This window comes from Juglans regia, chromosome 13 (genome assembly GCF_001411555.2).
Source record: "Juglans regia cultivar Chandler chromosome 13, Walnut 2.0, whole genome shotgun sequence".
Classification (NCBI taxonomy): Eukaryota; Viridiplantae; Streptophyta; class Magnoliopsida; order Fagales; family Juglandaceae; genus Juglans; species Juglans regia.
This window is the reverse complement of record NC_049913.1, coordinates 3159369-3182757: the sequence shown is the minus strand read 5'-3', so window position 1 is coordinate 3182757 and position 23389 is coordinate 3159369. Positions and strand designations below refer to the sequence as shown.

Genomic DNA, 23389 nt, shown 5'->3' with positions numbered 1-23389 from the left:
CTTATAAACTAATATTATTTTATGTGATATACTATATTTATTTTATAATTTTATTATAATATACGTTATATCTACGTTAATTTATAATTTATTCTATGAAAGTTATAAAAAATTTCTCAAACGTGTAATCCTTCAAAGTCTAAATGCGAAGTCGCGTAGAAGGTATCAAGAACGTTCATCGATGAATCACGAGGACTTCGGAAGAGATTTGGGATGTAAAAAAAAAAAAAAAAAAAAAAGTTTCGTGGACTGGACTGGAATTTGAGAGAAAAAATACAAGAAAAAAAGAAAAAGAAAAAAGAAGAATATTCGCGCGTTTCCCGACCAGCTGCCTTAACCCGCGCACTAGGCGCACGATAGCACAGATCCATTCATATAACTACTATCCATCAAATACCTTATACCCCCTCATAACTTTCCTTCCCTGCAAAACCCTCCCAAAACCCCCTCGCCATCTCTCTCTAAAACCCTCGAAGCTTCTTCCATTTCCTCATGTCGAAGCCACTCAAGCTGATCAAGGCCAATGCCTCCAACCCGAAGCTCTGGATCGTGGTCGGGATCGGCGTGGTCGGGGTCGTGATCATGGCGGAAACGCGGAGGCGCAGGCGGAGATCGAAGGCGGCGGGAATTAAGGATTTTGGTGCCTTTGTGGAGCGATTCGAGATTCTCCCATTCCCTCAGCCGCCTCCTCCCGCTGCTAGGCAGTCGCTTGCCGGTCTCACCTTCGCCATAAAGGACATGTTCGTTTTCTCAGACTCACTATGTTCGTGTTTTCGAAATTCGTGTCCTTTTTAAAAAATTTTTTATGTGTTGTTTTAGGAATTTGCATTTATATTCATTTGATTGGGAAAATGTTTTACTTTCCTAAATGGGCTTGAGAAAGTTGCCTTTCTCCATCTACGTGCAGAGATAGGGAGCGCTACGTTCTAGTATCATTTAGATTTTAAAGTCGTCTAATTTTGATTTTATTTACTCTTCTTAGTTGTTTTATTGGATGCATCAGATTTTAGTTCGTTGTTCACATACGTGTGCAGATTTGATTTGAAGGATCATGTGACCGGGTTTGGGAATCGCGATTGGGAGAGAGCGCACAAGCCCGCAGGGAAGACAGCCGTGGCAGTGACTGCTCTATTGAAGAATGGGGCTGCTTGTGTTGGCAAGACTGTTATGGATGAATTGGCCTTCGGGTGAGCCTTTACGTTCCCCGCTACCTTTTCTTTTTATTAAGATATGCAGCTTTGTTACGGCGCTTGTGTCTTATTGCCATCTCAGGATAACCGGGCAGAACATGCATTATGGAACCCCTACCAATCCACAAATGCCATCACGTATTCCAGGAGGTTCTTCTAGTGGTTCTGCTGTGGCTGTTGCAGTTGAAATTGTTGACTTTGCTCTTGGTATGTTGGTTGGTTATTTTTCGTGTTGCAAATGCTGAATCTTCCCTCTCTCCTCCTTGCAAGTTGGCGAATATACAATTTGGTTGAACAATATATGGTTCAGTTCTTTCATTTTGAGGGTTCTGGGGAAATCTTCTCTTGGAAAACTTTTTTTCTTTTATTACTTTCAAGGCTCATTCTTCCGGGAGCAGAGTCTGGACTGTCGTTCACAGAACCTGGTTCACTTTCGTCTATCTATTTTATTTTTCCAAGATCTAGTTGCCAATTACTACTCTTTGAGCGTTATTTGGAGTTCAAATTAATTTAGGATTGTATCTACAGTTTCTTTGTTGCTGAGTGAAGGATAGAAAAGGAAATTTAAAACCACTTAAACCCCAATTAGTTGTAATGTCTTTTTATCTTTATCTCTGTTGGACCGATTTTGTTTTACATGTTACAACCATTTCTTGAAACGAAAAATTTCCATAAAGGTTTTGATATGTTTTTTTTTTTTTTGTTGGTGAATCGGTAAAAATATAGCTGGTTAATTTGTTAAATATCTTAAGACACTGAATTAAGTTACATTTGAAAAGATATTTGTTGTAAGTTCTTTTTGATTGGCATCGGGTGTCCGGAACAAAGTGCCGACTTATCCTGGACTGCACAGGCTCGGCTCTTGGCAAGGAGTTTCCTATAAGTGCACTTCGAGTAATTCAAGGGGAAATTCCCCCAGTCTGATGACCCCAATAAATTGTTTGGACCAAGGGTTCAAACCTTAAACTTGGAGGGAGTATACCACCAAGACCAAGGCTCTTACCACTTGAGCCATTCCCTAGGGGTTATATGTTGTAAGTTGTATTCCTATTAGGATGATATTTTCTCAATCCTCCGTTATATATATATAAATTTTTTTTTTTCATTTTGTGTGTTTTGTTATGACATCTCACCATTCACATAAGGATTACCTCAACTTTATTCCAACCAAAAATCAATTATTTTGTCGTGTGACCTCTTAGTGAAAACAAAAGTAAGGGCAATGAGCATAGTTACTGCAGAAGAAGTGCTTGTTATGTATAGTTGATGTGGCTATTTTTGCTTATTGACCTCTTTTTTTGTTGTGACAGGTTGCTTATTGACCTTCTTTACTTACTGTTTATGATGGTCAATGAAAAATTGTATTCAGAATTTTGCTTCCTAATAATACCTCCTAATCATTTAAGGTTCCTTTATTTGCAGGTACTGATACGATTGGAGGGGTGAGAATTCCAGCATCATTTTGTGGTATCATTGGATATCGACCATCTCATGGGGCTGTATCAACAATTGGAGTTATACCAAACTCACAAAGTTTAGATACTGTTGGTATGGAAGATAATTACATAGTACTGTAAAAAGTTGTTCTATGAAATGGCCTTGAATTTTATTGTTTTTTATTTACTTTTTAAGATGTGGAACCTCATCAAGGTAGTGCCCTTTGGCTCACCCTAAGGATTAAATCTTAGAAACACAACCCCACCCGCCCTAATCCTATATCAAGTATTTAGTGGAACACTTGGTGCGGAATCAAACCTAGGATGCTTGAGTCTACAACTGGTTCCAAGCTCACCTTTGACCACTTGACTGCACCTTGACAGGTTAGAGTGTTAAGGTTTATAATGAATAGTCATGAAGACACGTGGGTACCCATACTAAAAAACTTTTCATGATTAGAATACCTCATACCTGTTTTTCCTTTTTTTATTGTCCTACTAAAAACCTGGTGCAGCAGGATGCCAGTTCGTAGTTTTGCAAATGAGTCATATTTTTCAGAATTTTAAATATGCGGATGGTAGTGTTCCTTATACAAAGAATGATGTCTGCACGTATAGACATAAAAAAAACGTATAGACAAACACCCATCATAAATAATAAATGGGTGTTTAAATGGTGGCAGTTGGCTATCTTTTCTGTGTATTGTGATCTTTGGGGACTTATTTCTGCCTAGTTTCTTTCTAAATTTTGTCTGTTAATTTTCCTGATCCCCCCCCCCCTCTCTTTCATTTAATTATGTGTCTATCTTTCAGGATGGTTTGCTCGTGATCCATCTGTTCTGCATCGTGTTGGACATGTTTTACTTCAATTGAATTCAGTGGAGCCTAGAAGGGCAAGACGCCTCATTTTTGCTGATGACCTCTTTCAGTTCTCTAAGGTTCCCACACAAAAGACATTATACGTTGTTAGCAAAGCAATTGAAAATCTTTCTGGGTGTAAGTTGCAGACTTCATGGTAATGCAAACATAGACAGAAAGCAAGATGCATGCATGCATACATACATACATACATACATACATACTACACTCATGTTCAGTTTGGGGTTTCAGTTTCTCTCTCTAAAAAACTTCTCTCTCCGTACACTTCCTGTTTTCTTTGGTTTTTCTTTCTTTTTTCTGGTTTGTTGGTACTGGTGTGTTAATGGCAACAGGTTACTTGAGAGTTTTGAGTTTTTAGTTCAGTCTGGGCACCGTATTGGTTGGTCTTGATGGGGCTGTGCGGGGAGGTTGTTATTGTTAAGAAAGGAGAATAAAAGGTGGTGGAGAATCACAGAGAACAATCGTCGTGTGGTGAAATACATCTCTTTGGATCATGAAACCATGGGATGGTAGGGCTCTATGGTGAAGGAATGTGCAGCATCACTGGGTCATGCAGAGTTCTTGAGAACTCGTAGAAAAGGAAATATGGTATTGATGGTACGAAGGGGTAGTAATTATTATGGTAGATTTATTGCCCTATCGGAATTTGGGCATGACAAGAGAAGAGGTATAATTGTTGTGCCGGAAGGAAGGAAGGGGGAGGGTTGGAAAAATTTTCGAGATACAGTGAAGGAGCTCAGTCCTCCATTCTCTTCCTCTGTCCCGAAGGTGAGAAATAGAGCACCTAGTGCTGTCCAAGCAGGAAACTTGAAGCTGTTCAGGCAAGAAGGTGGTGCTCCATCATTGATAGCAGGTGGTTCATGGTCGTACAGTGAGGTGCTTCAAGCACAGAAGGTTCAGTCGCGAGATGTGAGTGCTGTGGTGCCAGCCGTGGCCTATCCAGAGATCGTGCAGAATCATGGGGTAGTTGGCAACGTATGGTTGGGGTCAAATGAGGAAAGTATACTAGGGGTGCTGAGTAATATGGAGGAAAAAGTTGGGTTTTTATTGGATGAAATTCTTTGGTTGAAACGCAGTGTTAAAAGGGAAGGAGGTGCTGCAGTTTGGGATGGGCCATGAAGGAGATGGGTTGGGCTTGGGCTTGGGTGCTGGAAAGGGGAAGCCTGCGATGGGCTTTGGCATGGGCTCCGGTGTGGGCCAGGCCATAGGCCCCAAACAATGCTGGAAACAGAGGAATTGGGTGATACCGAGATTTCGACCCTCGGCCTGAGTCAAGCTTTGGCGGCACCGATAAGTGTCTCGCTGGCTCCCACATCGGCACAGAAAGAACCGCCGGTGGCGGTCGACCACCATGGTGTGACGGCAGGGCCATTTTGACGGGAAGATGGGGTTGACGGCAAGGCAACAGTGGAGCTGCTCAGTTTGAGGGCTGTTTTCCCATCGCCGTCAGCTGGTTTTTTGTTGGAGAATGTTCAGTCTCAGCCTCAAGTGGTGGTCGAAAGAGTAGAAGTTGCTCCAGTGTAGGTATCGTCGGCAGAGGATGGGTTTTTGGTGGGTTTCACGTTGCTGCCTTCTGGGCTATTGCTGGAAATACGTAGACAAGGCTGTGCGTGGTGGATGGAAGCCCAGTGGTGAATCCAGTGTAGACAGTCTGTAACACCCCAATAGAAGGCCCAAACTACATGGTCTATACTCCAAAAGGACTAGTCAATGATACAATTGGAGCCCCACTAGAACCTTATAAAGAGCAAGAACTTCTCATTCCCAAGCAATGTGGGATCCCATACACCACCTACCCTTATCCATATCATATGGGGTATCACAATCTACCCCCCTTAAATTCCCGACGTCCTCGTCGGGCCTGTCCATTGTAAGTGGCACGGCTCAAGTCTCACATTTCTGGTTGGGATAGTCTCTGATACCATTTGTAACACCCCAATAGAAGGCCCAAACCACATGGCTTATACTCCAAAAAGACTAGTCAATGATACAATTGGAGCCCCACTAGAACCTTATAAAGAGCAAGAACCTCTCCTTCCCAAGCAATGTGGGATCCCATACACCACCTACCCTTATCCATATCATATGGGGTATCACACAGTCATTTCGGAACAAGGCTTTTCATCACTGGGGTCTCCGATGGGTCTTGCTCCTTCTAGTGAGGAGTCAAATTTAGTGTGTGGATCAGAACTGGCTTTATTTTCTCTCGTCAGCACAGGTGAGGAGGGGGTCATCCTGACTCCTTTGTGTACACTCCTTCCTAGCTCTACAAATGGGAGTTGTTCGTCAAATTGGGCGTTTAAGAAGGTAGAGGAGATTCAATATGTCATTGGGATTTCTTTTGGAGGTTACGAAGAACAATTCAAGGCTCTTCTTATAGCACTTGAGGCTAGTCATTTGAAGTTAGCCACAGAGCAGGATAGGGAACTTAAAATGCTAACTTGTTCCATTAATTATGATGTGAAAGAATGGAGCGATGGAAGGGACAGAGAAAAAGGGAGGGGCAATATAGTTTCTTATGAAGCCTAAGATTATATCATGGAATGTACGGGGGCTTAATGGTCGCAATAAACGCTTCCGTATCAATTCATTATTGCGGATGTGGAAGGGTGATGTGGTGTGTTTTCAAGAAACAAAGATGCGTTTCATTGATAGGAAAATTGTGCGAAGTGTATGTGGGATAGACTTATTTGGCTTCTTTGGGAGCTTTAGGTGGAGTGTTACTTATGTGGGACAAAAGAGTTGTTGAGTTGATCGAGGAGTGTATCGGAGAATTCTCGGTCGCTATTAGATTTAAAAATGTGGTGAATGGTTGGGAGTGGGCATTTGCAGGCTCATATGGCCCTAACGTGGATATGGATAGGAGAAGGTTGTGGGAGGAGTTGGCGGGTCTATACTCTTTGTGGGATGTGCCATGGTGTATGGGGGGAGATTTTAATATTATTCGTTTTCCTAGTGAGTGTTCAGGGCATTGTCAGAATTCTTTGGCCATGGATGAATTTTGCGAGTTCATCTTCGATCTTGACCTCATGGATCTCCCCCTGGTAAGGGGTGAATACACTTGGTCAAATGGGCGGGTGTGGTCGAGATTGGATAGATTCTTTGTATCTCCTGCGTGGGAAGCTCAATATCCGGAAGTTAGTCAGAAAAGACTAGCCGAGTCACAGTTCTGATAATTTTCCTATCCTTTTGGATTGTGGGGGTATACATAGGGGGCGCCGGTATTTCAAGTTTGAAAACATGTGGCTAAAAGCGGATGGATTTGTAGAGATGGTGCGCACTTGGTGGTCTTCATATCAGTTCATTGGTACTCCAAGTTACATTCTTGCAAGTAAGTTGAAGGCATTGAAACAAGATTTGAAGAAGTGGAATTTGGAGGTTTTTGGTCACATTGACAATCAGAAGGCTACACTGTTGGAGGAATTGCAAGAGCTAGAGGATAAAGAGTTATTGGGAGATAATTCAGAGGAGATGTTATTGAGGAAGGACATGGTTATGACAAATTTGGAGAGGGTTTTGTTGTCAGAGGAAACTTCATGGCGTTAAAAATCCAGAGCCCTTTGGTTGAAAGAAGGTGATAGGTGTACGAAATTCTTTTACAAAGTGGCTAATTCACATCGGCGTAATAATGCTATCGAGTCACTCCAATCAGGTTTTCAGGTGTTTTCTTCTCCTCCCGAGTTAGAAAACCATATAGTACATTTCTATGAGAATCTCCTCACAAAATCGTTTCCTTGGAGGCCGAAGCTTGATGCTTTGAACTTTGAGGCAATTGACTTGCAGAGTGCGAGTGTATTGGAGAGACCTTTTGTTGAAGAGGAGATTTACAAGGTCTTATTTGGAATGGCTAAAGATAAAGTGCCAGGGCCGGATGGGTTTTCAATAGGTTTTTTTCAAACTTGTTGGGACATTGTGAAAGGTGATGCTATGCAGGTTTTCAATGAATTTTACTCTCTTCAAAAGTTTGAAAAATCCCTAAATGCGATCTTTATTGCTCTCATTCCTAAGAAACACGGGGCTTTGACTATTGAAGACTTTCGGCCTATAAGCCTGGTTAGCAATGTTTATAAGATTATCTCGAAGGTTCTTGCTAACCGGCTTAGTCCGGTGTTGGAACAAATTATATCTAAGTCTCAGAATGCATTTATTCGTGGGAGACAAATTCTTGACTCAGTACTCATTGCAAATGAGTGTTTGGACCACAGATTATGGGAGGGAGGTTTAGGTGTGCTGTGCAAGCTTGATATGGAGAAGGCTTATGATCACGTGAACTGAGAGTTTCTATTATACTCACTTGAGAGATCTGGTTTTGGGGATAGGTAGATTTCATGGATGCGTCATTGTATTTCAACCGCCCGTTTCTCAGTTCTAGTTAACGGCACACCGGCTGGATTCTTTGACAGTTCACGGGGTCTGCGGCAGGGAGATCCTCTATCTCCTCTTCTTTTTGTTATTGTGATGGAGGCTTTAAGTAGGATGGTGCAGGCTGCAGTTGGGGGAGGGTTTTTATCTGGCTTTCAGGTGGGCAATGGTTCTGGTGGTCCTACTATCATTTCACACCTTTTTGCAGATGATATGTTAGTTTTCTGTAAAGCGAATAGAAGCCAGATCCAAACTCTACGAGCACTATTACTCTGCTTTAAAGCAGTGTCAGGGCTAAAGGTGAATCTAGGCAAGGGTTCCTGTGGGTTTGGTCTCTAATATCTTTAGTTTAGCAAGCCTTCTGGATTGTATGGTTTCTTCTTTCCCAATGAAATATCTGGGCCTTCCTTTGGGAGTAACTTTCAAGAATAGAGCTATATGGGATGGGGTAGTAGAGAAGATAGAGAATAGGTTGGCTGGTTGGAAACGAGTGTATTTATCAAAAGGGGGCTGTCTCACTCTTATCAAGAGTACTCTCACTAACCTTCCAACTTATTTTTTATCTTTGTTTCCTATGCCTGTAGGGGTGGTGAACAGAATGGAGAAACTTTTTAAGGCGTTCTTATAGGGAGGCATGGGGGAGGAGAAAAAATTTCATTTGGTGAGTTGGAAGACTGTATGTGACTCAATTGTGAATGGGGGGTTGGGTGTGTGTAACTTGAGAACCTTTAATAGAACTTTACTAGGAAAATGGCTTTGGAGATATCATTTGGAGGGGGATCATTATGGAAGGATATTATTGATGCTAGATATGGTATTGGGCTGAGTGGTTGGTACTCTAATGAAGTGAGAGGGGGGTATGGTGTGGGATTATGGAAGTATATAAGGAATGGGTGGCCTTGCTTTGCAAATCAAATTCGTTTTGTAGTTGGTGAGGGCAATCGAATCAGATTTTGGCGAGATGTGTGGTGTGGAGAACGGGCATTGGAAAGGGTTTTTCCGGCTCTATACCATATTGCAGCTAATAGGGAGGCTTCAATAGCGGATGTGCGGCTATTTTCTCATGGTACGCACCAGTGGAATATTCTGTTTAATAGGGATTTCCATGATTGGGAATTACCTAGTGTTTCGGTTTTTTTCAGCTTATTATATTCTATGAAGGTTCCTATGGCACAACGAGATAGCTTGAAGTGGAGGTCTAATAATCACAAGAGATGTACAGTCAAGGCGTATTATAGCATCTTGACTACACATCTTGACAATATTCCGTTCCCATGGAAGAATATTTGGAGAGCTCGTGTGCCTTCTAAAGTAGCTTTTTTTATTTGGAATGCTGCTCTTGGGAAGATATTGACCACGAACAATTTGAGGAAGAGAGGTTGTGTATTGGTGGATTGGTGCTACATGTGTAAAAAGAATGGAAAATCTGTGGGCCATCTCTTATTACACTGCAAGGTAACAAGGTTGTTGTGGGATGAGATCTTTCAAATGGTTGATGTTGCTTGGGTTATGCCCTTGAGGGTGGTGGATTTGTTAGGTTGTTGGACAAAGTTGCAAGGTTGTCAACAAGTGGCAGCAGTGTGGAAGATGATTCCATTGTACATTATGTGGTGCACTTGGATGGAAAGGAATGCGTGGTGCTTTGAAGATAAGGAATGCACAATGACTGAGTTGAAGAATTTTTTGCTCCACACTCTAATGTGTTGGTTTTCCACTATTGTTTTGCATGGGGACAATATTTAGGATTTCTTGTCTTTAATTTATCGTTCTTAGAATGTATTTAGGAGCTCTAATGTATACTTCCTATGTACAAGGGCTATACCTGTTTTCATCCATATATATAATATCTATATTTTACTGATAAAAAAAAAATGGTCAGTTGAAATTATTTATTTTTTATTGTCAATACCACAGAATACCTTTATTTTAATTTTTCAATGATTTCTCGACCAAAGCAATGTGGTAGTGATATTAAAGTTGCTACTTTATTTTGTTTGATTTTACAGACCAGCTTCCGAAGCATATGAATTTTGGTCAGTATATTGCTTCAAATGTACCCAGCTTAAAAGGTTTTCGAGAACCATCAACAAACGTGCAAAATGGGACATCAGCTTTAAAAGCTCTCTCTTCCGTAATGATTTCATTACAAAGGTATTCACAAAGGGTTAATTTTTTTCATCCCCTTTTGCATTTCTTTTGGTTCATTGTTCGATTTATATGTTTAAAATTGGTAATTCTTGATGACCAATGCGTGCTTTAGAATCTCTCTCCATTTAATTCTTCATTAGGAGATTCATGTTTAACCTCTTGTTCTTGATTTCTGACTTTTCGTTAAAAAGTCATACACACACACACACACAAACACAAACTAACAGATACAGCCCTTGATTTTTTTGATTAGTAGGATGCAGCCTTTGATTATTGGTAATACTACTGTGGTCTAGTTGAGCCCTCGTTTTCCTTTTGGCTAATATATATGACCTGGACATCTGCTTTCAGATATGAATTCAAAACAAATCACGAAGAATGGGTAAAATCAGTCAAACCCAAGTTAGGACCTGATGTGTCTGATCGTGTTCTTGCAGCAATTAACACCTCACACGAAAACATGAAAATTTTATATAGAGTCAGGACTGAGATGCGGGCTGCCCTTCAAAATATCTTGAAGGTATTCCCAGCTTCTTATTAATTATTGTGTTTCATGAATATGGCAACTCTTAACTGTTGAATTCATGTAATATTATTATTGTTTTATACTTTAAGTTGGGTACTTTTCTTTTGTGTCATATAGAGAGTAGTGTGTTTACTTGTTTATACATTTTCCTCTTTGCTAGGGGTGTGAACCAATCCTCCCAGCACATTAAACCTGACTGAATGGGCTCAAACCAACGGAATTCGGTTGGTTTATAAGCATGAGTGTAATGGGCTGGTTTACATGGGTATTATGGGTTGGTTCAATTCCCTTTTAACAACCCAATGGCATCAGTTCAATTTACAGTCTCCATTTTCGCTTTTAATTATTAACTGAAACTGAACATTGATACATATCAATTGAACTGCACATTCCATGTGGAGAAATCTGAGTTTCCGGCCACGGTTACATCTGATCTTTTTGTGAGGCTTATAAATCAGAGTAAATTCCCCATTACAATTGAAATTTCCAGCAGCAGATTGGTTAAAACATCCTAAGCTGATACCTCCATTTGAAATATTTTTTTTCCTGACCGTCTCCTTCACCATTCACCCAATCACTGCATCCCTGTCCCTTTCCCTCATCTATCTCCATCATTGCCTCCAGAAATTCCATGGCCTGGCGTGCTCCATTATCGTTGTTGTCACAGTGATGCACAAATGATTCAACCATCGTCTTGTGCTCGTTGGAATCGCTTCCGCTGCAACAATTCCAACGAGGCACATATTGACTTGTTCCTTTGCATCCTTGACAAGGTCTCTAAAGAGTACATTTTCAGGGTGCTAGATCCATGTAAATCCTGAAAATATAAATCGTTGGGTTTGGGAATCGGTAATTTTTTTGGGTAGGAATATATGTAATGTTGTTAGTATATGTAAATTTACATTGTGATTGTGCAGTTCTTGGACTAGTTTTTCAGAAATGTTTGCAAAGTGAAACATTAGGGTTGAGTTTTGTCCTAGGAGTTATATGAATCTTGGCTAATCATGTGTTATTTGAGGGTGGTGGAACTTGATAATGTCAGATAGAAGGGAAAATAGCCAAAAGATTAAACCAAGCCTTTTGTTGTGGTGGTACAAAGCTTTTTGTTGGTTTGAGTCGATCAGTTTGATTGGTTCTGAATGTTTATTTTCTCTTTTTTTGTTAGTAGTTTTGAATGGTTTAATTGATTTTTATTTTATTTTATTGTTGTTTTGCATCATATGATCCATTATCTGCAGGAATCTACATATTCCTATATTAGGATTTTTATTAGTATGCCTATCTTTATATCAATGAAATAATTTATTACTCATAAAAAAAAGGATTTTTATTAGTATGTTCAAACATCTTGTGTTGCATACTAATCTGTTACACCATTCTTTTTATTTTTTCTCCAGGAGGATGGTATTTTAGTAATTCCCACAGTAGCCGATTCTCCATTAAAGCTCAATACAAAAAGAGGTCTTTCTGCTGAGTTCCATGATCGTGCATTTGCACTATCAAGCATTGCTAGTATGTCTGGGTGCTGTCAGGTGAGTTGCTGTTTCTCGCTTCAGTTTTTGTCTGTATGTTTTAGTTTCCATGGCCTGGCAGACTTGATATCTCTGTCTTGCATTCCATTGGCAGGTTACCATTCCAATAGGCAAGCACAACGATTGTCCAATTTCTGTTTCATTTATCACATTCCATGGTGCTGATAAATTTCTTCTTGATATGGTCTTGGATATATATTCATCCCTCCAAGCGCAAGCCAGCATTGCGTCTAATTCGGTGCCACTACCAGATACCAATGGTAACATGGATGCTTCTGAACTCCTTAAAGAAAAGGTACGTTTATCCCTAATGTTGTCTCTGAAATATTGACACCTAATTTGCGAAATTGTTTTTGGTGCGGACTTCTGTGATCTAGTGATTGATCATTCGATGCATCTTTTGACATTGTGAATTTGGCATCTTGCTCAAATGATACCAGCACTTACAATAAAGAAATCGGCAAGACTTGTTTCAGATTCAATACAAGTACCTAATACACAAAATTATTATCCTACAGATGCATATACGACACACTTGCGCAGACAACAATAACAGCTTTTTCATATTGCTCTTGGAATGTTGTTGCAGGGAAATGCTGCATTTAAGGGAAGGCAGTGGAATAAGGCTGTCAATTACTACACTGAAGCTATCAAATTGAATGAGACAAATGCGACTTTTTATTGCAACCGTGCAGCTGCTTACTTAGAGTTGGGATGGTATATACTTGTTTAATTTCTAATTGCATATTATTCATTGCTCTGTATTGTATTCATAGGCTGGAGTTGGGATGATATATTCTTGTTTAATTTCATTGCTCTGTATTGTACTCATAGGCTTTGTATTTGTTGTTCTCATTATATTCAGTTTTCAACAAGCTGAAGAGGACTGCAGTAAGGCAATATTACACGATAAGAAGGTGAGCGGATGAGCTTATTTTCAGGACATTTTCATTATATCTACATATTTTTATTTAACTTTTTTAGCCACTGGCCGTAGTATCAGGAATTGGGTCCTATTATGCTTAGATAATTGGCCCGTAGTTATCTTTATATTCTCTACTGTATTGTTTGGGTGCATGTGGAGGTTTAAATATGCATGAAGATGCTGACTTCTGAGTAACTAAAAATATGAAGCATTGCACGGGACTTTTGCATCATGTCCTGCATGGTAGCACAAGGGAATGTGAGATGTGCATGCATATAGAACATGCATAATGTTTTATTATTTCTGTGCAGAATGTGAAGGCATATCTAAGGCGTGGAACAGCTAGAGAATTGCTTCTCCGTTACAAAGAGGCCGCTAAAGGTAAGAATCCTGATTTTATGCTGTATAAATAAATGCTCATTTTGTTTGCAATAAGCTGCAGCTTTTCTAGGTCTAGGAATGCTACGGTGATTTTGTATGTATCCTGTTGAGCATCTTCCTTTCAAGGATTGAAAACTCAATTGCTGATCAAAATGAGCTTCAATATGCACGGTCATCGAAAATTGCAAGATAGGTTATCTTGGATAGTGCTCACTAATCTTATCTCAATATAGGTGCCCAAAGATTCATAGTGAATTTTGATAGGAGCTTCTCTTGAAATAATAATGCATTGATCAAGTTGCCTCCAGAGCCACAAAAGATTATCTAAAGATTCTTTTCTAATTATAAGCTCCAATTGCATCATGGGAATTACCAAACAAAAACCATCGTTTTTCCCCTTCATATTTTAATAGCTATTGTTACTTTTTTAAAAGAATGAAATTTGAAAATTTCTGTAATTACATGAATTTCACCTATTTGCTCAAATACTTTGGTGTTTCCCGCTCATTACAGACATAGAGCCTATATGCATGTTGTTTCCAAAACACCCATATAACCAAAGGAGTTTGTTGAACTTGAAATAGGGATATAGTTTGCTTTCTTTAACAATCACACATATCAAATTATGTTCTTCCATTTTGTAGTTACATATTCCATGCCTTGTTGCCATGACATGTTATGGGTCCTAATTAACGTGGTTGCTTTGATCTAATAATGCACGAGTTGGACACACACAAATAGACAGTGTACATGGCTCGTACACTCTAATTATATGCTACATTCGCAAAACATTAAATTTGGTTTTTGAGTCTTCAACCTGCTTATATAATACTTTTTTCTGTGTATATTCAGATTTCAAGCATGCTCGTGTTCTAGAACCACAGAATAAGGTTGCCAGCCTTGCTGAAAAAAGACTTGGGAAGCTGATGAGTTGATACATGCTCTCCTTTCCTCTCTACCCTCCTCTCCCCTCTCCAATCAGAAACAAAATCAGGAGAGAACACTTCTTTCTAACGGTCAGGAAATAACACTTATTGTGGGTTTCTGAGAATATAGACCCTTCTTCCTTAACAGACGAAAAAAAAAAAAGAAAAAGAAAGAGCTGTGCTGCTCTGTTTACCATTGCTGCATTTTTGTTTTTTGGTTCCTGCCCTGTGCATATTGTTTAATTGTAAGTAATCTCGATCAAAATTATCAGGAAAGACATTCTTGTAATGTTGGCTATTTGCAGGCATTACTGTGCAAGCAATGCTTTTTTTCTCATCTACTCTATAAGCTATTTTTCCCTCATCAATTCATATTGTGAAAAATATGAGGATTCTACAGTCGATTTACAATTCCATAAGCAAAAGCCTAGAACGGGTCCAAGTTAAAATTTTCTCCGCAGTTTTGTTCTATGTAGTATAACATATGGGATATTTGTGAAATGATTAAAAATTTCATTTAATATTGTCCCCTTCAAAATCATCATCGGTATCAATCGGCACCCCTATTTTCAAAAAGATTCGACTTGTTTTTAAAAGCATCTTAGATCTTATTTTATCTTAATCCAGTAGTGTAGAAGCTTTTAAATAGTTCTTATCTTAATCGAGAGTCTGAATTGAAATCTACAATTTTAAATGCTTTTTTAATTTTTATAATCTTCCAACAAATGATATTTAACAAGTTGTAAATAGAATTTGAAGTTGTAAATAGAATTTGCCTAAGGAGGGGTTCGCGTCTGATTATCTAACTGGTGAAGCAATAGCTTAGCAAGGCGATGGCCAATAGCTGGTCTGACAGAATGATCAGCCACAATGAGACTGATATACAACCCAGACTCCTACAAGAGGCAGCATTGGAGAATTTTTCACAATAGGCGAAAGTCATAATTAATAATTAATTTGAGAAAGTAATATTTGAGTACAGATTTAAAGAATTAGAAGTTCGTACAATTTTCAAAAAAATACCCAATAAGGTCCTGTTTATATAATGGTCTCATCTCATCTCAACATCCAAATACCACTAAACTACAAATACTTTTTGATGCACACCTAAACTAATACAGAGTATTCAGGCTTAAATTTTACGTTGATTGCATTGAACTACCTTTAGAAGGTGAATATGTGCAAATATGACAAGAAAATCTTAATCTTCCTTGGATAGGTGCAATTTTAATTATTTTTTTCCCAAATCTTCTATTTACGTTCATTGTTTTCTTAGGAAATATTTCGTTTCAAGTTATGGAAGTGATTATGATTTCGATTTTGTCGAAATTTTTGGCAGGATTCTTGTTTACTTATGTAATTAATTTTCATGCAATAATATGGATTTCCTTTTGGTAAAAATCTTCATAATTTCTTGTCTAGTGTCACTTTTCAATTTTAGATCTTAACTTTTTCATCTAATTATTATCTATTCATTACAACTTTTCCAAACTTCCAAACAAAATATAAAAAAATAATTCAGTTTTTCAAATCTCAAAACAAAAATTATATTTTTATAATATTTATATTCAATTTTTTTTCTCTCATTTTTCGAAATACCATGAAATAACTTAAGTCAAACTATTTTACTATATTTATAAATCATTTTACTACTATTCATAAATTTTTTATCTCATCTTATCTTATCTGAACATGACTCAAATTATGGGACTTAAGTGTTCATCACACGTGTCTCTGCATAAAGAGCCCTGAAATCTATGGTCCAAAAAGACATCACCGCAATCCACAACATTTTAAAGATCCCTGAAATCTCTACTTTACCCAAATCGGTCCACAGGACCATGCCAAAACATTGGTATGACATGACGATGGTATGACTTGCGATGAAGCTCATCGTTCTGTTCTGTTCTCTTCTCGTTGGTTGTTTATAATTATCCTTAATTATAATTTCTACTTCTCGTTTGTTGTTTAACTTCCCATTGATAAATTCACAGATCATCCGAGAAACAATTAGGGGATAATCTTATAAGCTGGCAAATTGAAATTACAGTACGTACAGTACTAAACAAAAAAATGTGATCATTCGTTGGGATCCATATATATATATATATATATACTAGCGGTTGGGCAATGTGCGAGGCACATTTGCCCGGTTGAAAAACAACTTATTTTGTAAAATATAAATATGTTTTAGGTTAAAAAAAAAAAAAAACGTAATCATAAGTAAAATAAGTAGTATATAGAAAATTTTTTATGAACTCAATTTCTACACCTAACAAGTGAAAATAGATGTGGAGAATTTTTGTGATAGTGATAGTACTTCATTGCATAAATCGAAGCAATCCAACCGAAGAAAAAAAAATGAGAAGTGGTAAAATGAAGGGTTGGATTTAAATCTTAAAAATTTTAATATACCAGTAGCAGCCTCGTCCTTCAAAAAACAACACACGTAGACATCATATCCTTAGATATGATTTGGATTGATGTATTAATAGTAGTGACATGATTTATGAATAGTAATATATAAAATTATTTGGATTAAGATGTTTTATTTGATTTTAGAAAATGAGAGAAAAAAAAGTTAAAATAAAAATATTATAAAAGTTAAAATATTATTGGAATATAATTTTTTAATGTAGTTTTTGCTTTAAAATTTAAAAAATTTATATTTAAGAAAATTGTAATGATTAGATTAACAAATTAAAAAATATTTTATATTTAAATAATATTTTAAAAAATATATAAAAGTTTCTGAAAACCTAAGAATCTATTAATCTCTTCCTCGAACTCAATAATTTTGTTTGGGAAGAGATAGATTGTCAATTCCTTCCTGACCCAATAATGTTGTAAATTTTTTATTTTTTTAAAAATGTTTATGATGATTAAAAAAATACATGAAAAAAAGAAAATAAAAATAAAAAAATGAAATACACATTCATGACATATTTTCAGGTTACTTTTTTATTAGTTGTAGCAGTTTTCTTTAGTTAATTAAGAATATTATCATATTTAAATTATGTTAAAACTCTAATTATTTATATAGTTATACTTTTTTAAAAATATTTAACAAAATTTTATTATTTATTTAATGATGAAATATTAGCATTTTATAAATGGCTTGTTTATTTTGAAATTAGTGATACTTGTGTAAAATCCTGTATGGCGTAAGATTTTATAATTGATAAAAAAAAGCACGTTTGCCACATCTGTCAAATTGAAGAAAAAAAATAAAGTGTAATTTCAAATATTAAAATAGTCTAATGTATAAGAATAAAATTATTATTTATTTATGTTCATCATTTATTATGAAATTTAAATTATATTAAAAATTCAAATTAATTAGATAGTTTTTTTCTCTTAAAAATGTACAGTAAAATTTTATCATTTATTTAATGATAAAAAATTAGTATTTTATAAATTAAAGTTGATTTTTAGTATATGATATAACAAACAGTAATAGGATATGCGAAAAAAACATGCGAAGAAAAAAAAAAACAACTTCTTTATTGATTATTTAAAACTCAAAAATCAATATTTTTTTCACTTTTTCTTTCTTCCTCTCTCTCATTCCCTACGCACGATTGCGGTATTACGTCGCATATTGGCACTCACATGGACAAAAAAAAAAAAAAACTTTACTGTTCATCATACTATCGATGAACAGTAATAAGATATGAAAAAAAAAAGCGGCTGATTTAGATTGTGTATGATATAATAAACAGTAATAGGATATGCGAAAAAAACATGCGAAGAAAAAAAAAATAGCTTCTTTATTGATCATTTAAAACTAAAAAATTAATATTTTTTCTACTTTTTCTTTCTTCCTCTCTCTCATTCCCTACGCACGATTGCGGTATTACGTCGCACATTGGCATTCACACATAAAAAAAAAAAAATTAAAAAAAAATAATAAAATACTGTTCATCATAATGTTGATGAACAGTAATAAGATTAAAAAAAAGAAGAAGAAGCGGCTGATTTAGATTTACTGTTTACGATGAACAATAATGAACAATACGTTATAGCGGCTTTTAAGTATAGGCAGATATATGTGTCTGTGTGTCTGTGGTGGTATCTGAACTCCTTTGTTTTCTAATATCTACTATATATATATGGCCGTTGTTTCGTGAACATTAATCCTTAAGGTAGCTAGTTTTTTAAATTCTAATTCCCTTCTACATGATTTGAGGCGAATGATCATCTCAAACTTGTTTTTGATCTGTTTCTTAATTTTCTTTATAAGTTAATTATATATCATATTAAGTAATTTCAAGCCGTCATTATCAAACTATTAAGTTTAAATTACCTACTTGAACTGCAGCATATATTCTTGCTCAAGCAAACCAAGGATATATATGCATGGGAGTACTGAACGAAACAAAAGAAAGCAAGATAAAGCAGGAAATTAGGCAGACAAACATGAATTTGCTGATGTCGTGGCTGCCGCGCGCTGCCGTGCAGTGCAAGCAACGGCACGGATACGTCGGTTCTGAGCTGCATCCGAGAAAGAGCTGAGCTGGACTAGAGTGCATTGGAGGAGATCAGCGTAGAGGTTTTGGAGCAGGACTAGGAGTAGGAGCAGGTTTCCTCACCCTGGGTCCATCACTTCACACATTGCCCCACCTCCGACTAAACCTCCTGCATGCCTCTTATACTCGCTGGTGCAACACCTGATCTCCTTCATGGGTTCCTTCTCATCCATTGATAAACCATACATATGCTTGAAAATATCATATTATATTAATTGTTGAAGATAATTATGTGCAGGACTATGTATTTACTTGGCTGTCAATGTCTTCAACGTCCTATAAACCAACGTGTATATATATATATATATGCCAATACAAAACCTTTCAGGGCTAGTTACGCTAGCGCACGATAAAATGCAAAATCTTATTGTAATTAATCTGACAAAGCCCTAAATTCTCAATTGTATATATATAATTATATATAATATATATTGATCAGTGCATATATACAAGTTTCATCAGGATCGTTATATCATGAACCTTATTAATTAATTGTACGCTTCATTTTGACGATGAGGAATGACGAATATTTGCATGCAATAAATTACAATATATATATAGCTAGTTGTTTGTCGCTCGATCGGAGTCCCGGCCAGAGAATTTTGTGGAGAAACGTACGTACGTACGTTGTTTTAATTTGGACACAGATGAATATCAATAAAGCTGCCAAATACATGATGATCTTATAACTAACAATTTATTACTTTTCAGCGAGAAGTTGCGGGGAATATTAATACATTAATTTACAATATATTTCACAACATATATATATATATATATATTGTGAAATATGTCATGACTTTTATATCATAGTAGACTAGTAATGATATTATAGTACAAACTGTTTCTTAGAAACATCAAACCTCTCTGATGACGACAACTGGGGTTCCTGCATGCAAATAAAAATAATAATTCATGTAATATATGTCATGACTTTTATATCCATTCATGATCGATGGAGAAATTAGAAAGAAAAATATTTTGTACAAAGTACTAATTAATTAATTACTCAGATGACGAAATATATATCAAAACTTGTAATTGGGAGTACTGTTGCTTAATTAATTTTATTTACCCAATGCTTTGGGTTGTGGCAGGATGGATTCAGGAATTGTGTTTGCATATATAATGATAGTAATTAGTTTGCGGCTATTTGCAGGAATAATATTGTTTAATTAGGCTCTGTTTAGCCTTGGTTAAGCTGCAGGCTGTGCGATGTGTTGTTTTGGTGGGTATTTTTTGTGTTTCGATCTAGTAATTCTAATGATCTTTTCATGAGCTAGCTAGCTTATAAATAATTAGGATATTGTTGTATCTATCATCATGCCTATAGACGTTTTTCTTTAGGAAAATGCTATATAATAAAGTTCTGGAGTAGTACTGTGCATGCAGTCTCTGTGTATTCCATTTAAAAAAAGGTACGTAGTGATCATTATTAAAAAAATAATTTTTTCACGTGAGTCACAAATTTATCCACTTTTTTCGGTACATAATTTCAATGATCAAGTATTTATCCTCTTAATCCCATTAGTTTTGTAAATTAGCTAGCGCTTAATTATATATAAGTATCATTAATTACTAGCTAGCTATATTAATTATTGTAATGGTCACTTGAATTGATTAATGACATTACTACGTACGTACCTGTGAAAACGGCGAGCGTAATTTATTTACGAAAGATGAAATTGAGCCTGCATTTTGATGGATTCCATGTCTAGCCTCACGAATTGCAGTGCGCATGGAATGAATCAAGCGGCCATAGGTTATTCTGGGTTCTTTTTCAACGGCTTGGATGAGGTTATAAGTCAAGGCACCTGTCGGAACGTTCCCTGTGAAAGCCTGCAGCATGCAAAACAGAAATTGGGTGCATGCATGCAGGTTTACGTATGAGTTATAGTCTACACACCAAATACACTGTTCATATGAATTAATATGAGTTCAATCCGTACGTCATATCATTAATTAATATGAAAAAATATTTATATTTTTTTTAATATTCATATATATAAGGAATTCCACAAATTTGCACACTAAATTATTAGCAACAGAAATCAACATACGAAAAATAATGATGACGAGAAAAATAAGCTAGATCGATCGATCAGAATATGTGGAGAATTTTATAACATCATGCAAATATATAGTACAATTTTAAAAAGTTCGATGTAGCGGCGGGATGCCTGTCATAACCCCCTAATTAATAATGCAATTATATATATATATATAAAAGAAGAAAAATGTTAAATATTGTACTTAAGAAAAACTTACTTCTCCGATCCATATGTGATCAGTTATTGATACTTTAAAAATCATAAAATTTGAAATTTAAAATTTGAATTTCAAAAGAAAATTAATAAAATAAGTCTTGTAAGTAAAACTGTAAGTACATGTAGAACTTCTACTCATATAAGAAAGAAATATGAGATCATTATATATATATGCAACATATTATAAAATATAATATAATATTTGCTAGAAAAACCTACATAATTTTAATTTGCGCGTGTTAATTTTTCTGATACCATATATATATATATAATTATTCATATTAATATTTCTATTATTACACAAATTAATATGGGAATATATGGACGAAATTTATTAAGATTCAAGTAGTATAGTACGTTACTCACAGTTGTGTCCATAGAGGTCTGCGAATCACTACAGGCACTGATGGAGATAGCCAACCCACCGCTGGTGCCTTTATATACACCTGACCTACATTCTTGAAATTCCCATTCCCCGTCTTTTCCTTCCCTAGTTGATCAACATGACAAGAATGGATATATATAGTACTTCTCATGATCATCATGTTTAGTTTTACTCATGCATGTGATCGATCGACATGCATGATCATATTGTGTGTATATATATATATATATATATAAGTTGGGTCGAAGTACTTGAAGTTCATAAACCAAAATTTTAAAATAGAGTTTTCTCAATAGAAAACACGATTCAAGTATCAGACGTACATATATACGTACGTACGTACCAGCCGCTATGATCTTGCGACGGCCTGTACACATGTTGTAGGTCAAGTATAGTGCCACTGTGGCAGGCATCCACAATGGCGTGAAGGTAGGCACCTTTGGGTAGTGGCCGAACGATGGTGGCATTGATTTCATCATCAATAATCATCCCAGCGGTTTCGAAATCAACAGGACACAATGTTTCGTTATTCCCATCTTCCTCATCATTGGAATAGTCACGCACATATGAACCATGGCCGGAGAAGTAGAACACCAACGAGTCACCTCTCTGAACCCCCTTGACCAACCATATCATGGCCATTCGGATGTTTTTTATCGTTGGGATCCTAAATGGGTCCTTCTCTTCCTCTGTATACAATCAATTAATTAATTAATTCTAAGTATAATAGAAATACTATCGGTCTCCTACTTTCTAAATCTTAATTCTAGTACGTACGTATATACTTAATTACGTCCCCGAGTTATTATATTATATGATCCGTTATTAATGTGTAATATAACATCTAAATTAATAATTTAGGCACTTGACATGATTTCAATTTGTAACTCAAATTCTAGTATTAATGTTTCCGTATACTATTTAATTTAGTTATGAACAAGATTAACGTGTCGGCCTTCATCTTCCTTTCAAAAAAATTAATGTTGTACTAGAATTAAAATTGATTCGTTATTTAAAAAGATTATTTTCCCCTAAATTTTTGATGTTTTGAAACGACATGATTCCATATATGCAGTTTTAAAAGTGAAAAGAAAAAATAGAGCAATTTCCAATATTTCAGTCGATGATCAGTACTGGTTTGTTTATAGTACCTGTGAGGATGAGTATGGAATCCTTGGGGAAATGAAACTTCTCAGCCAGTAAGTATTGCATGCACTTAACATCATTCACACTTCCTTTGAGCGGCCTATTGCTGCTTTTATAGGTCACTCCACAGAGCACTGCTCGCTTCCTCCCTGCCTTCAAGGGCATTGCCCGAAGCCCTGGCGCCGCTGTTTCCACGACATTTCTGAACCGAACTCCTGGGTTATAAACTGAGTCGTGGACTTTAAGCCAATGGTCATTATCTTTGTTCGGAAGCTGAATGATGGCTCGGCACTCACCACACTTAAAGATTTGAGTCTCATACGGCACCCATTGTTGAGTTCCACACCAATTACACTTTTCTACTCTTGATCTTCTACCTGCCATTATTATTTGCACTTTCATGCCCACAGCTATCTATCTAGCTTGCTTGCTAGCTATACCCAATTTAATTTCTGACGAGCTAGATAGGATCGATATCGATGATCTTGTACGTAGCTAATTAAATACAGCCTAGCAGCCAGTCGCATCCATCTGTTTTTTTTTTTTTTTTTCCAGTATCTTGGCGGCATGATCCGTACTCCAGTACTTAGGGTTAGGGGAAAAGGTGGAGAATCACATTCGGTCTTTTTTCCTTAATGCGTGGACGATGATGGATCGAGTTTATCTGATCTTCTGTGATAATTAATTAATTACAAGCGAGTTCGGATAGGGTTTTGAACGAAGACCCACGAACAGCAACAGATTTTATTTGTAGCAT

At 36.5% G+C, this 23389-nt stretch overlaps 2 protein-coding genes across 3 annotated transcripts; one reads left to right on the top strand and one right to left on the bottom strand.

Annotated features, from left to right (window-relative positions):
• The first annotated feature begins 404 nt into the window (after positions 1-404).
• On the top strand, positions 405-14673 carry LOC108990887 (outer envelope protein 64, mitochondrial). The gene is made up of 13 exons (XM_018965003.2): positions 405-740; positions 1035-1187; positions 1273-1397; positions 2613-2738; positions 3440-3622; positions 9874-10018; positions 10367-10535; positions 11939-12073; positions 12168-12368; positions 12663-12790; positions 12939-12990; positions 13310-13379; positions 14232-14673. The coding sequence occupies exons 1-13, from the start codon at positions 493-495 to the stop codon at positions 14312-14314; spliced, it is 1818 nt and encodes a 605-aa protein (XP_018820548.1). The 5' UTR covers positions 405-492; the 3' UTR covers positions 14315-14673.
• Positions 14674-19509: 4836 nt separating this feature from the next.
• On the bottom strand, positions 19510-23124 carry LOC108990879 (metacaspase-1-like). 2 transcript variants are annotated; one of them, XM_018964992.2, is made up of 5 exons: positions 22638-23121; positions 21830-22175; positions 21468-21591; positions 20479-20673; positions 19510-19723 (listed from the first exon to the last, which is right to left on the bottom strand). In XM_018964992.2, exons 1-5 carry the CDS (start codon positions 23032-23034, stop codon positions 19664-19666), a joined length of 1122 nt encoding a protein of 373 aa, XP_018820537.1. In that variant the 5' UTR covers positions 23035-23121; the 3' UTR covers positions 19510-19663. The 2 variants fall into 2 exon arrangements, with proteins under 2 accessions (XP_018820537.1, XP_035540050.1); XM_035684157.1 differs by lacking the exon at positions 19510-19723 and having other exon boundaries at positions 20536-20673; positions 21810-22175; positions 22638-23124.
• Positions 23125-23389: the final 265 nt, after the last annotated feature.